Source organism: Anarrhichthys ocellatus, unplaced genomic scaffold (genome assembly GCF_004355925.1).
Source record: "Anarrhichthys ocellatus isolate YVR2014 unplaced genomic scaffold, GSC_Weel_1.0 scaffold6, whole genome shotgun sequence".
In the NCBI taxonomy this organism is placed as follows: domain Eukaryota; kingdom Metazoa; phylum Chordata; class Actinopteri; order Perciformes; family Anarhichadidae; genus Anarrhichthys; species Anarrhichthys ocellatus.
In genome coordinates, this window is record NW_022280036.1 from 8,297,672 (window position 1) to 8,314,147 (window position 16,476).

Consider the following 16,476-nt stretch of genomic DNA (forward strand, 5'->3'; position numbering starts at 1 on the left):
CAAAGCTATTTCAGTAAAACGTCTGATGTGCTCTTAGTTTTCAGTCTTGCATTGCATGTGATGCTTTCCCCTCCTCTGTGTGCTCTGGTGGTTAAAACGTCGGCTCTCCACCTGGAATCACAGTGGAGTGTTGTAGTACAGCTGAAGAAGAAAGCACGGTCTATGTCGTGGACATTTGTAAATGTTTTGTTGATCTAATTAGCATCATGGTGCAATACAGTGAATCATGTTTAGCTTTACTGTCAGGTGCATAAATAAGGTGTAATTCGGGCATGTTTTGGCTGCTTTGATCAAGGTTTGAGCTGGGCGATAATTCAATATGATAATTTACCGCTTTCAATGGACTCGTATCAAGATATTGTAATACACAAATATGTCATCTACACTGACAATAACAAGCACATACTAACTCAAATTTCTCTGAAAATCTGAATTGATAATAATTATGCTTATGGTAATAACCCAGTGTAGTTAAACCAAACTATTGTCTTAATCTGATTGCTGATGTTTGTGTGCATGCATGTAAACATAGTTGGTATTACATGGGAATATTTATTCTTTTCTTCTCTATGATTTCACTTGAAACTGTTACCTTCATTTCTTAATAACATTTGAAAATACTCAGTACTTTTCATTTGTCAAGTATTCAAACAGGAGTATACAAAAATAGGACAGAAAATATGCTAAATATATATATATATATATTTATATATTTAGCATATTTTCTTCATATATATACAGTTGTGTGAAAAGTGTTTGCCCCCTTCCTGATTTCTTATTTTTTTGCATGTTTGTCACACTTAAATGTTTCAGATCATCAAACTAATTTAATTAGACAAAGATAACACAAGTAAACACAAAATGCAGTTTTTAAATGAAGGTTTTTATTATTAAGGGGGAAAAAAAATCCAAACCTAAAAACATACATTAACTGTGGTTTATCACATCTTTGGAAAGCTGAGTTCAATTTCTCTAGCCACACCCAGGCCTGATTACTGCCACACCTGTTCTCAATCAAGAAATCACTTAAATAGGACCTGCCTGACAAAGTGAGGTAGACCAAAAGATCCTCAAAAGCTAGACATCATGCTGCGATCCAAAGAAATTCAGGAACAAATGAGAAACAAAGTAATTGAGATCTATCAGTCTGGAAAAGGTTACAAAGCCATTTCTAAAGCTTTGGGACTCCAGCGAACCACAGTGAGAGCCATTATCCACAAATGGCGAAAACATGGAACAGTGGTGAACCTTCCCAGGAGTGGCCGGCCGACCAAAATTACCCCAAGAGCGCAGCGACGACTCATCCAAGAGGTCACAAAAGACCCCAGAACAACATCCAAAGAACTGCAGGCCTCACTTGCCTCAATTAAGGTCAGTGTTCATGACTCCACCATAAGAAAGAGACTGGGCAAAAATGGCCTGCATGGCAGAGTTCCAAGACGAAAACCACTGCTGAGCAAAAGGAACATAAAGGCTTGTCTCAGTTTTGCCAGAAAACATCTTGATGATCCCCAAGACTTTTGGGAAAATACTCTGTGGACTGACGAGACAAAAGTTGAACTTTTTGGAAGGTGTATGTCCCATTACATCTGGCGTAAAAGTAACTCGGCATTTCAGAAAAGGAACATCATACCAACAGTAAAATATGGTGGTGGTAGTGTGATGGTCTGGGGCTGTTTTGCTGCTTCAGGACCTGGAAGACTTGCTGTGGTAAATGGAACCATGAATTCTGCTGTCTACCAACAAATCCTGAAGGAGAATGTCCGGCCATCTGTTCGTGACCTCAAGCTGAAGCACACTTGGGTTCTGCAGCAGGACAATGATCCAAAACACACCAGCAAGTCCACCTCTGAATGGCTTAAGAAAAACAAAATGAAGACTTTGGAGTGGCCTAGTCAAAGTCCCGACCTGAATCCGATTGAGATGCTGTGGCATGACCTTAAAAAGGCGGTTCATGCTCGAAAACCCTCCAATGTGGCTGATTTACAACAATTCTGCAAAGATGAGTGGGCCAAAATTCCTCTACAGCGCTTTAAATGACTCATTGCCAGTTATCGCAAACGCTTGATTGCAGTTGTTGCTGCTAAGGGTGGCCCAAACAGTTATTAGGTTTAGGGGGCAATCACTATTTCACACAGGGCCATGTAGGTTTGGATTTTTTTTCCCCCTTAATAATAAAAACCTTCATTTAAAAACTGCATTTTGTGTTTACTTGTGTTATCTTTGTCTAATATTTAAATTTGTTTGATGATCTGAAACATTTAAGTGTGACAAACATGCAAAAAAATAAGAAATCAGGAAGGGGGCAAACACTTTTTCACACAACTGTGTGTCTATCTATCTATCTATCTATCGCCATCTAGATATGAAGTGACCTGTATCGAGATAGAATACTTTGGCTATATCGACCAGTGCAGCAAGTGTTCAGAGAAGCAATACTGTTGTCAGGGTTTGCTGTGAGGTGTGTTGGAGGCACATTTTTAATCAGGTTAATTAATATGTCTAAGTGAGATGCAATCAGAAGGGGAGCTGCCTGTGAACTGAAGTCTAGTTAAATGGGTTTGGTGAGACATCCTCTCATTGAGTTATTCTGTCGTGATTTTTCCTTTGAACAAGTAGTTGTTTGATTATTGGCAAGTCCCTCTGATAGCCCGCACGCACACACACACATTGAATTGTCTTTTCCTCTAATTACTGGTGTTTTTTTTGTTTATCTATGAAGCATCTTGACTGGATGGATGGTTTTGGTTGTAATAACAATCGTTCACATTTCCTGCTTCTGGACGGCTTCCCAGCTATAAATGCTACAGGACATTAATCCGAAGCACATCTATTGTCCGATGGGCTACGAGGGAAAATCAACAATCAAGCATTATGTTTTCTGAAAGCATGTTTTGTGTGCAATCCACAAAGCCTCGTTGTAGTCAGTTATCTGTGAAACTAAAGACACACACTCAGAGGAAACTGAACGAAAAGACAAAGGAACTAGAACAGAGCCGTCTCACATGAACTATGCAGTTGTGAGGATTCATTTTAGAATACCCTATCATGCAAGTGAGGAGTGTGTGTGTGTGCTCTCTTTAGTAATACAAGTAGTTTCAGCGAAACAAGTTTCCGTAAACTCTACTGTAAAGTCACACCTTCATGATTCTTAGTCTTTAGCTTTTGTTTGTTTGTTTTAGAGTAGAGGTGTTTTTATCAACCCGTTGACAAAAGATCCACTTTTCAATATAATGCAGTCCAGAACAGCAACCCCACTAACACTGCACCCTGAAAGATAAAAACAAACAAACAACTTCTTTCTGAAACAATGTCAACAAAAAGTGTCAAAGTCAAGATGTTTGCGTCAGTTTATACAAGTGTATCTAATAAGCTGGTAACTCAGTGTACATTCTTTAAATCGTGGAAAATGAAAGGTTGAGTCGTATCTGAAACACATTGATAAATGATAGTGAAACCTTTGATTTTTGAAGGTTGATTGTTCTGCAGATAACCAGACTGCATAGAATGACTCTACACACACATCCATGTACTCCATGCACTTCATTTAGAAAGCATGGCGGCGTGTGCTTTATGATTTGATATAGTAAGACGTTGACATCATGTGGACAGCCCCCCTTAGGCTGGGCCTGGCACTCTGAACTGACTTCTAAAAAAGACACCATCAGCAGCGCCGTGCCTTTTGTCTGGAGCAGAAAGAATAGGAGTCTGTCAGGACGATTGTGTTGCAGCCAAAGCTCATTGTCACGACTGTTGTCTGGTCACCAGCTTTGTTCTTGACAAACGTAACAGTCTAAATGTGGGCTGCTGTTTTGCACCAACACCAACAAAAATATATTTAAAAAAATTCTACATGATTAGAAAAAAGGTATTTAATTCAAGTGAAAGGTTTTATTCATACTTTGTATTTATAAGATTTTCATTTCCTATTAAGATTTGTTACCAATTTACTGTTAACTGTAAACATATTGTCTGTAAAATTGAATTATCAGTCTATATATAGTTTTACATTTTTTTCCAAATCTCAACCAGCTGGAACGGCCTAAAAACAGAACTTGTCAGGCTCTAGTGGATTATCAGCAATTTGAACTTCATTGGTAGAAGGCGACCATAATAATCAGATTATTTTGGGTGACCTAATATTGCATCCACATATGATGGTTAACATGTTGGCGGATTCATTTTGTTATCAGGGAAGCACTGATGAACTAGATTTAGAAGTGGAATGCTTTGACTTATGGTTTGCAGCTTTTCAGCCTAGAAATATCTGAATGAATGCAAAATGGCAAATAGGATCTTAACTATTACAGGTCCTTAATTAAGACCCTATTGAAACCCCAATATTAAAATGTATGAAAGATGAGTCAGTATGTTATTTTGTGGATAATTATGGAAATTGTTTCTGAGTAGATGTTCAGAAAATAAACGTGTGGACAGGCATCAAAACAATGGAAAGGAATTATTTATTTTTAGTGTTTTTGTATCCGGGGTTCCAATAACTCAAAAGACCTAAAGGTATTAAATATCCCTTTTTTTTTCATCAAACAAGCACCTTTTATGTTTGACTTCTGAATGGATGATATTTTCAGAAGGTTTATAGCATGGCCTGACCAATACTGGGTTTTTGAGGCTCATGCTGATCTTGATTTAGAAATAAATCTAAGAAATCTGATCTCAACATTTCAGCTGCTAATAATCTTTCTCAAAACAAACACAATTTTTAACTCATCCCTTAGGTTTTTTTCTGAGATATATAGTGAGCGGGACATGTTGCCGTGTGAAATGAAACTTGGGACCTGCTATCTGGTGATCATGGGTAGACTTTGTTATCCAATAACCAGAAGGTTGGCGGTTGATCCCACTGTCCACATGTCACATCTCCACATGTCCAAGTGTCCTTTAGCAAGACACTGAACCCCAAGTTGTTCCCCAGTTGCTTTATAACAGCCCACTGCTCCTTAAATGCTGAGGATGAGTTAAATGCAGAGGTACAATTTCATTTATGGATATGACGAGTGAAGATAAGTTCACGCTTAAGATAAACTATGGAGTGGTGACGCTCTTTCTAAATGAACATAGTGACGTACTTTAGCATTTCTGTACTGCAATTCCCTGTCAGTTATTGGCCTGATATAGCCGGTAGTTGGTAATCATTACTTTTCTATTTCTTGAAAAACGTTATGAACCTGAATTATGCAAAACTTCACCATTATCATGTCAGAAATAATGATGTGCAAATGAACTGCTTCACCTCAGCAGTGTATCGGGCCTCATGGGTAAAATCCCTCCTTCCTCCAGCCCCGGTATGTGCTCCTGTGTCTCTGATCCTCAAGGAAAGGGAAGAAGCACCTACATAAGTGATTGTGAACATAAGGCAAGTGAGTGTGCAGACAGAAGTGTGGAAATTGCAGGGAATGAGGGTTTGGATTATTGCATCTCAGCTGGGCAGAGCCATATAATTGAGGCAGAGTGGGACTGGCAAGACCCTTCAAAAGTGTGCCAGAGAGAAAGAGATGGATTGGAAAATAGACCTAAAGTGTCTCTAACAGACAGTCATCATTTCTCCCTTACAGCTGTGTTGATGATGCACATTTGATGAGGCCATTGACTGTTACAGTGCAGCGGGGCAGTGGATGGCTGCCGTTGAATAGGTCATTTTCCTTTAGTGGCATGTAGTGGAACATTTGTTAGCTGTGACGAGCAGCTAGGAGGCGGGTTCGTCAGTCAGTTGGATGCCAAAATGAAAAAGCTACAAAGAGCCTCACTCTGAGTTCAGCTTTTTGGGTAAACCAAAGGTCAGAGGGCCATATGTGATGTGAATCATTTCTCAACCTGGTTAGAAATAATTCAATTAGTCTTCTTATCAATACAAATTGTCTTTAGGGGGATCATACTTATGTTGAATTGAATACTTCCATTATATCCATTACAGGGAAGATAAATACAATTATTGTTTTCCAGCACATAAAGAAACAACATCGATTGCTCGGTACATTTTTTGTAAAAATCACTGACTTTTTACTGATTTATATCAGAAGCAAATAGACTTAGCAGCTCGGTTTGTGTAATCCTCCGAGAGTAGCTCGGACGTCCCTGCTCTGTATTTATGTACGGACAATTTCAGGCCGTAAAGAAGACGTACTGCACAGTCAAAGAGACTGCACGCATGGACATTTATTTTCTATTCATTCTGGTAACACCTTTTTTGTCTCTTTGTCGGTTTTTTGTGGTGTTTCTTGGTGACCTTTATATATATATATATATATATATATATATATATATATATATATATCCTTAATATTGTAACCTCAGTTTCTTTCTCACTGTCGTCCATTATAACAGATCATAGTAGTCGTGTTTGGTTTTCTTAGAATGTGTTGTGACGTGCAGTTAGACAGACATCAGCCAAATCAATGGGCTTTCTGTGTTTCTCTGTAAATTTAGGACCTGGTGCAGAATATTTCTCTAAAAGACAACTTAGTGTAATTGATACACTTGAATGGAGGGCTGAGACATCAACCCTGTGAAAACTGTTCTGTTCTTCTCAGTCTAGGTTTTACTTCACAGTCATTATTTGTATACATGCGCTTGTTGCAGTCATTGCTTTTTTTACCATTAGTGCTGCTCTCTGTTCATTCATACAGGAAACCAAATTAGGTCAAAAGGCAGCAAGGCAGGAGTTTATTTTGGGTTTGTTTACATTAACGTGGACATCAGGCGACTGTGAATGTGGTCTGCTGTGTAATATGGTGACCTAAAGGAGGCAGGTCTTAAACTAATTACAGTACAGTAGTAGTTACACATACATGTCTATAGTCTCATCAAACAAATGTAATAACCCTCCATCTCTTAATTTGCACAGGAGGATCATTTATTTATTTTGGGTCATAGGAAACTTGTTTGTGCTGCGAATTAGGTTAATTAGTTTCTAAATGTCTGACATCTCTCATTTCTCATTTTATTCAAGATGCCGTCCGGACCGGAAGCTTTTCTTTCTTTCTTTTTTCAGCCTTGTAGTTTTACCGCCGACTGTGTTTGAGTGACGGGAAGTATGTGATCTCAGGAGGAATGGGGTTTTAACTGTTTATACTTGTGTCTGAATGTATTTAATGATGTTTAAGAGTTTATGGGAAGCATGTGAAAACACCTGTAGGGTTTTAAATTACTTTACTTTAAAAGTTTCTGTTCTGTTTAACTGTTTGTCCTGAGAGAAATAGTTTGGCCTGTTTAAATTTGGATGTAAATGCAGGTGTTGTAAATATGTGTATGTAATAGGATTTATATCTTGTTGGGGCTTTTGACTTTGTTATCGTTTTTATGTTTTACTATAATTTTCTGTATTTTTCAAAACCAATTTGGTTTTAATATGTAATTTATCTGTCTGTCTCTCCTTGAGATAAAACTTACAAATGAATAAAACCAAACATCCATTCTTAGATATTTTGTGGCAAATCATAAACTGATGCGATGCTCATGTAAAAAAAAAAAAAAAAGATCCGTCGACTTTCTATGTTTGTATTAATTGATTCCAACAACAACGACAACAAAAATAAAGACAGTGGTAAGTTGATAATTTAATACACAATGTTGACGTGAAGAAGGCTGCTTTCACAGCTGTAGTTTGGTTCATTTGGTCTGGACCAAAGGGGAATAAATATGCATTGTTGCTCTTTAGTTCAGATCTTATCTGCACATTCTGACTGACATGAAGTCGTACAGACTGACAGGTAACTCACCGATTGGACAGTTTTGTTGCATCGTCAGCGCCACCTGGATCCACGCGGGGAAATCAAATTCTGGTGACGTGACAGCAGTTTCATGCTGCACTTTAATACTTCTAATCTGTATATTTAAGAGCTCACAAAGAAATCATGAGCATCATTTGTTTTATAAGACTGCAGATCAAGTGCATGTTGTGAATAATGACAATCAGGTGGAGACAGGGTGAAAGAGATGTGTCTTGTACTGCAATATTACAGGTTATTGCACCAGAGTTAGTTTTAAGTGAAGCAACAGGTTACGTGTGAAAGCACCCGACAGTAAATGGACTAAATAGATCGTCTTCTCAGTGTGGGACTTTTTGTTCTGACTTATAAATTGGATACTCACGTGATACTGGTGAGGAAAGTGTGAATTTTACCTTATTTTGCCAAATATCAGTAAGCTGAAGTTTTGTAACGCCTCAGTCTTTGTGTCGGACGACGTTTTGCTGAATTGGGAGAGTGCAGCTTTTTATGAATGACCCAGCAGAGACGGTGAGAAAGGAAAAGTCTGTAATGATAGCAGAGCTTTGTGCCCTCTCTGTCAATCGAAACGTTACTACAGGTTTGTGGTATCATTAATTATTAATAGCCACATATTATGAAACATGTTTTATATTGTGGCAAAAAAAAAGATGTCAGAGCAGCTTTAGTTCCAGATTCAATTAATCAGACATAAAATGCTTGAGTGTGCTGAATTCTGTGGGTATACCTAGAATGTATGCTGGACGGTCAGGGTACTTTCAGGACATTCAACCATATGGCTGCAATAACATGGCTGAATACTTTGTTTCTAGCTCAGTATTTGTTTTAATATTCATGCACTCTACGTCCAGTTGTAAGTTCCCTCACAAACTTGATTGCATGACAGGACAATTCATGTAAATGCATAATATTGAATCCTCAAGCAGTGTTGGGAGTAGGCCGGGCCCGGGCAAGAAAATGTCCCGCAGGTGTCTCCCTCAGGTGTCTCCCTCTAGTGCAGCCGTCTTTCATGTGAGGCTTTGTTACACTCACTAGTTCGCCCTTCTTCCTTTGGAACGGACCCAAAATCTAGCGAAACATGCAAATATCACTCTCAGTCTTCCAACAGTGAAGTTCTGTCCTTAAATTCAACAAATTCATACTTGTTCACTCTTATTTCTTTTATTTAAAAAAAAAAAAAAGAGCGTTACATTTTTGTTTCAATGTTACAGAATGAGCACAATAGCAAGGTGTTTCTAATATTTAGTCTATCCTCAGTGATTTTAAATCCCCATTTAGTTGAATCAACACCTCTCTCAACAAAAATAGATCATTATAACCTTCGTGAAGGTAGGATTTATCGCTGTACTGTTGCATTAGACTGCATTTGTTTTTAGAGAGGTGTACCTAATAAACTGGCAGACTGAGTGTATGCTCCTCAGATATTCAGCAACCTTGTTTGCTAGTAGTTTGGTGCTGGGCAGGTTGGGTACATTTGAGTTATCTGAGCTTTTCATGATGCTGTGTAGCTGCCTACACAGACCGTCTACTGAATGTGTGGCTGTAAAACCAAAACAGTGAGTTGCTAAAATAAGAAGAAAAGCTCAGTAGAGCTGCAGAGTTGGGTAATAATTCTTTGGGGGGATTTTAAACATTACGCACACATTGATTGTTCATATATAAATATTGATTGTAGCTTTGAGGATAATGTGTGAGAAGGGAATGGATACCATGTTTCCTGATTTTGTGCATCTTTGCCACAGAGTACCTAACAGCAGAGCAGCACTGGTTCTCCCAATTCATTAGACCTAAATTACAGACATTGTCTTTGTGTTTCCGCCTTTTGCCTCTTGTGAGTAATCTTATTGTGCTGCCTGTCTGTGCTCGGAGAAGAGAGGGGACCCTTGAGCTGCGGTGGGAGATGGTAATTAGACGAGATGACAGCCAGTGGCCCAGAGAGCAAACGCTGACCATTGTTGCATTCAGTGTGTAAAAAGACCTCGGTTGGGCTACAATATGTCACATCGCTGTTGTCACAGCACCATTTAGACCCATGTGCTGTGAGTAACACAAGTAGACGTTCAATTTGTAATGCAAGTTTCTCTATTGCAGTAAATACAGAAAGTGAGACTATTGACTATATATTTTCCATTAAGCCTCTGACTTTTAAAGAGGAAATGAATCTGCTGTGTGCGAGCAGCAAAACAACATGAAACTTATCTATAACTGCTCACTGGAGCGGGATTTCTGGTTAGAGAAATGTCACAGACTTTCTCGTTAAGTATATAATTACATTTTTTAATGAGAATTGATTGGCAGCATGACAGTTGAACATGTATTAATAATAATATAAAATTGTCACCCATATGGTCTACAAAATATGTAATTTATCACATCTCAGATTGGGTACTGTTTTACCTTCACAGATAGGTACCTGAAGGCCCCATCATACTGCTTTTTCATCATTTTCCTTTGGTGCTGAAGTGCTCAGTTTGAAATGAACAGCCTTAGTGACACATACGAAGCCCCCGTGAAGCTGCATTGAACCTGGTCAAGGGGGAATCAATAGCTATCGTCTTTCTGTTAAGCTGCTTGCTGAGCTACACTTTGTCTTGAATCAGAGAACTAGTCCCCGTGTTTTCATCTGTAATCCCAGGCGTGTGCTGTGCAGATTCTACTTCAGCTTTTACTGGAGTTGTTTGTTTCAGTCGTGTTTCTTTAGTTTTTCTATGCCTAGCCTTGCTGCATGGAGCCACCTCAGTGCATATCATTTGTTAGATTTTAAGATACATTTTTCTTTTTACTTGATATTAAAAAGTTGTTTGTTGCTTGCTGTATTATTATTTTTCAGAGCATACACAATTTCTTCAAATCTGATATTTTTTTTATTTGAATTTAGAAATGAACATGAACAGGGTATTGCATTTTACTGAGGCAGATGAAATTACAACAGGGACAATCAATAGCTAACAATATTGTTTCAAACAGAAACAACAATTGAGGCATCAAATATTTTTTCAGACTATATCTCATAAATCAGATTCCAAATATTATACTTTTCAATATATGCCAGATGGTCTTTGCTGTTGGTTGGAGTTATTAATTTTATTTGTCTTTATTTGTATCTGTCTGACTTTTGAAGCGTAGATGTTTTTTTTCATTTAAAAATGAGTTTTATCAAGTTTTAGTGCTCAGCTGTCTGGAAGGAGCCCGGCATGCATCAATGCCGAATCAGGAAGTTGTAACTTGCTTTTTGGTACATTGAAGCGTGATAAACAGTGTTTATTGTTAGTCATGATTTATATAAAGCAAACTAAATGACACCATGGAAAAGGTTCTTTTTTTCTCTATAAAACTTAACCTTTGAAGAGCAACTTCTAAACTGGAAAAAACACAGTTAGGTTGTAAAATTCCGCCCCTATTTAAGATAATATGTCATATAACATTTTGTATTTGAATTAGACATTAATCAAACTTTAGATATAAGGTAAGCCTCCCCTTTTGATTATCTGTTGCAGTTTTTCTGTCAGCTTGTATGCAGATCACTGCTGAAGAGTGTAAGTCGATTTCAGGATTTGATTTATTTGTCAGTTAGGGCAGCAAGTAATGATTCTTTTCATGGACTTTTTTCATCAATTAACCCAGCAATTATTTCCGTGATTAATCCTTTGTTTGTTTTAAATGTCAGAAAATATGGAATTCACATCTTTTTTTTGTTCAACCAACAATCCAAACTAATTATATACCAATTATATTCAACACATTTTAGTTTTTTTTGCTTGACTAGTGACTACTCAGTTATCAATATAATTGCCAAGTCATTTTCACTAATTTAAAAATATTTAGTATTGTAAAAAAGGTCATTTTTTGACAATTTTTCTCTTGTAAAGTAACATTCAGGAGCAAAACACGTCTTTGTCTCAAGTGTAGGATTTTCTATATTTGATGTTTTAAACTGAAAACATAATGTGAAACTCAAATCACATTGACACTGCATAAACGTGTGTATTTAATGACCGGCATTGTATTTGTCATTGTGATGCAGTTGTTGTTCTTCATCGCGCCTCTATCTGAGACAGAAGCAGAGAATGTAGATAAACTGTATGTACATTGAACTATGTGAGTAACCTTTACTTGCTGACTGAGGCGTCCATCTCTCTCTCTGACAGGTATGGATGAGCGGACCAACCAAGCATCTTGGGCCCCAGGTGGCGAGTCCAGTCCCTCCTACGAGTCCTCCCGGGTAAGATGACCCTCACCTTAACGCCTCTGAATGGCTTCTGCTTCACAGCACATCATTTAACACTTATTACATCAAACCGGTACAATCACAATGTTTTAGTCTCACCTTATCCAGACTACCAGTCATGTTGTATGACCTAAAATAGACACATTTCTCTGTGACAGCAATGACTTGTTAATGTTCTCACAGCTGGTGGATTTGATTTTTTATATTTAGTCAAATATGTTATACAGCTCACAGGAAACCTTTACTGGAATCTGATATTATTGTGGAATCAAGCTTCCTTTTAGTCATAAAGGTCTGTTCAAATATTTATTTGAGGGAATAACTTTGTTCCTCCACCGGCCAGTTATATTCTGTAAATACTAGCAGGAGTAAACTGTCGTAAACTAAAATACACAATGGCTGAAAGCTCTTTGTTCGACTTGTATTCCTGTGCTCACAAAGGGTTTTGACATGCTCAGTATCTTTGTAGACATTACAGTAAATTGTATTTGTCAGTGCAAATGGCACCCAGTTACTATTTGATGGCTCTTATTAGATTCAGTGTACCATGGTCTTCACTATATTAAGAAAACTGATGCAGCCAGAGGCAAATATATATATAAAAAAAGACAGCAAGAAAAAACATTCAAAAATAGTGTTTAGACAGACATTCGCTGTTACAAGTGTGAGTGTGTATATATATATATCTTTTTTTTTTTTATAATTTATTTAATTTTATTCCGCAGTATGCTAGAGGTTTGTCTTCAGTTCACCCTGAATACTTCAGATTAAATTATGTTATTTGTGTACAAAAGAAGAAAATGAGAATTTCGTTTTTAAATAAATTGACCGTATAATGCAATGTGAATTGTTGCTATTGACCTAAAAAAGCTTTATTTTATTTAACAGGCACAATGGACAATACAATTATTGCACCAAAAAGTGCGATAAATGTGTAATGCATGTGTATAATAATAATAATAATAATAATAATAATAATAATAATAATAATAATGATGATTGAAATTGATGAAGAAACTGTGCATATTAAACTGCATCTCTGTTCTATTAAAGTGAGAACATCTCACGGTTTGTGTGAGCAAGTGTGAACAGCTCTCTCTCTGTTTGTTTGTCCCTCACACATTGGTTGTTCTAGATGCCCTGTATGAATTTCATTTAATGTCAATCTCCTGTCACTTTCAATTAGATTTCAGTTAAATGTCAGAGCCACTCGGGCTGCGTTACCTTGTTTATTTCTCTGTGCCCTTCCCGAATGAACATCTACAGGCTATGGTAACAAAGGCAGCTTGATTTGAATTATAAGACGGAGGCGCTTGAGATATCGGTGCTCCAGGTGCATATAAATGAATGTTTCTGACATTGCAAGGCACAGCATCAGCCAGCAGACAGCTGTTTGCACCACCATAAGGCGAGCACTAAAACAAGCACATGCCACTTTCTCTCACACGCACACGCACATGCACACGCACACGCACACACACATCTACATACACCTTATATTGATATAGAATTGGTTTATATAGCCTACACATTATGACATACTGTATATTCTGAGCTGCATTTCTTATGAACCTCATAGTCTACAATAATCTGTTTAAATTATTTCAGTTTTTTCAATGGAAAATACATTTTAAGACTGTTTTATTAAACAGATATGACAGTGCTTTACCAGATACACTGCAAAATGATATTCAGAGAAAAGCATTTTATTCCTATTATGGTTGTCAATCATTAATTGATGACCATTGGAGTTTTGTATGACAGTAAAAACAAGCCAGCCAACAATATAATGACTTTTACTCACGCGATCAATAGATTTTCTTTAATGTAAATGTCATAATTCAGTCTCACAACTATATTTATATTGATCTAGCGACATAGTGTCCTCTTTGACAAACAAAATAGTTTATTAAGACAACAAACATAAAGATAACATCTAGCACAGGTATATGTGTCAAAAATAACATGTAGTCATTGTGAAATGTTTACTATAAAACCTGAACAATTATTTCTATACACACAGTTAATTGATGATTGTTTGATGGTGCAAACCTTTCATTTTTCGTTGGAATGCACAGAATGCGAGCATCATGTCCGTCTTGGTATGAAAGGTTTGAACACAAAAAAGCCCTCCATGATCCATCCATTATCTGCAAGCACTTACATATGGGTATACAGGTTCGTGGGGGGCTGCAGCCAATCCCAGCTGACAATGGGCGGAGACAGGGTTTATCTTGGACAGATCGCCAGACTATCGTCAACAAATATTCCGTATTCTTTATCCCTGTAAAGGCCTTAAGTGAACTGACAAAACGTATAATGATGTGTAACGTAAGTGGGCAGACTGGCTTAATACAAACCTGTGATAACACCATTCAAGACGACTTTCTGTATTGCGAAATGAGCATACGTCTTGTGCTGTATTGCAATTCCAAACCATGTTTTCCCCCCATTTATAAAAAAGAGGGGGGTTGAAAGTTATTGCTGCACACTTTTGGCAAGACGCTCAAATTTACACCAATCTTTAATCTTAAATCGCAATATTAAATCGCCATTTTAATCAGATATATTTGAAAGAACTAATCAAAACTTGAGAACGCTAACTTCTAAGGACACTGTGCTGTGAATGCTGGATGTTGAGAAGCTGACGCTAATCTGAATTGCTTGCTTGAACAATATTGAATAATAGGCCCATAATGTTTGAAAGATGTGGAACATTGTAAGGTTTGAATTGAGTTTCCAGCTAAAAGTATGACTAGGTAGAGAAACATGTTATTTATGTCCTGTATGTGTGTGCGTGTGTGTCAAACTGCACTAATTAGCTCATCTCAATCAGCTGTGTGTCTCCAGCTGCAATCAAACGTTGCCATGGTGATGGTAACAGCTAAGTGACTCCTGGGTCAGACCATTTTACTGAAATTAGGCTGAGGCGCCCCTTCCCAGTTAAAAATATTCTCATGAGCCAAAACTGTCACTTTCTGCTTTCTGAAATTTCTGGTCTCAGTTTCCATGGAAGTCAATGCGTGATATCCTTTGCACTCCTGTCAGTTTCAGGCTCACAGTGACAAATGTTTAAGTCTGTTTGCTTCCATAGCTACATTCTATGAAAGAGAATATAATTTCCTACCGTTTGAAGCTAAAATTATGAATGAAGGGTAATAATTGTGGGAATGAGAGCAAGATCATTTTTTAAGATCGTAAGGCTCCTCTAGCACTCTAAACATTCCATCCCACACAAACAAATGAAAACAACTAAGATAGTTTTATTAAGCGCAAAGAAAGTTGAATAAAACCCAGAAAGTAAAGATTTGGACATTTTTAAGGTTTGAATGGGGTTCCTACTGTAGCTGAAAGTGTGAATGATAAGGATAAGAGTGACTGGATAAGAGTTGAGAATGCATGAAGTGTAAAAATGTTTCAGTTCTGAACATTGAGTCCATTCATTTGAATGTGGAAAGTTAAATGCATTCAGTAATAATAGAAATAGCTGGAATGTCCTAATTAAGCTGAATGTTTGATGTTTAAATTAAGTTTCTACGTTGAAAAATGCAGAAGAATATAAGTGTACTTTCAGCATTCACACCCAATGAAAGCTTCATGTATATCTACTTTTGCATATTTGCAGAGGTGATCGTGTCCCTGAGACTTTAAGAGGACTTCTTCTCATTCTCTTCTCCTTGATTATGAAAGTGGGTGGTAAAAGGCTAACAGTGTGTGTTACATTGTGGAACAAGCTTGGGCATTACTCTCTTCTGTGGGGAAAATATTGCCCTTAGTTATAAGATGATTTTTGGAGTTTCATTCCAATGAGAATCAAATAATTGATTAAAAAATGAGAGCTATTTCACAAAATATACTCTATTCACAATATCTGTCCAAGGCTCTCGGAAGAAATCAGTGCTTTATCTTTCAGTCTGTTAAGAAGGGAATTCAGTCTTGTCCCTGAGCTTGTTTGAGCGGGTGAGCTACGAGTGTGTGATCAGTCAACTGTGAACAGCCCCGAACCCCGCCGTGCTGACCTTGGCTCCCCGCCAGCCGCTGTATCCTGGGCAGCTGTGGCTGTAGGCTGGCGGTCTGACAGTCGGGGCTGTGCCCACCGCCACCGCACGACAACCCCCACTTCCCCAGTGCCCTGCCCCGACTTGATACCCGACCCCACGCACATCCATCACGACCATATCATCACTTCCCAAGCTGCCACATGCAGCCACATGCTCACCTGGGACGCAGCACAGAGTGTTGAAGAGATGACTTTTTAAACGTTGCGGCGAGTGATTGGGGGGAAAAGACCTGCACGCTGCCACAGTGACCTGACAGTTATTTCACCAATAGTGCCAACGTTGCCCCTGTGGCAGCGATGACAGTGTGTGTTAGTGTCTCAGATGTAGGGCACTAGTGTTTGGGAATGATGAGGGATCTGTTATTGATGATCCAACAGTCCCAGATGTTTGCATTGACACACACACACACACACACACACACACACACACACACACACACACA

General features: G+C 38.0%; 1 protein-coding gene across 6 annotated transcripts in view; it reads left to right on the forward strand.

The window, feature by feature from the left end:
* The window catches only part of tcf12 (transcription factor 12), a 73,596-nt gene that overhangs the window by 1,357 nt on the left and 55,763 nt on the right, over positions 1–16,476 (forward strand). For all 6 annotated transcript variants that reach the window (XM_031846021.1, XM_031846024.1, XM_031846025.1 and 3 more), the window contains exon 4: positions 11,894–11,967. In XM_031846021.1, the coding sequence (XP_031701881.1) occupies positions 11,894–11,967 (74 nt within the window). The remainder of the gene's footprint in view (positions 1–11,893; positions 11,968–16,476) is intronic.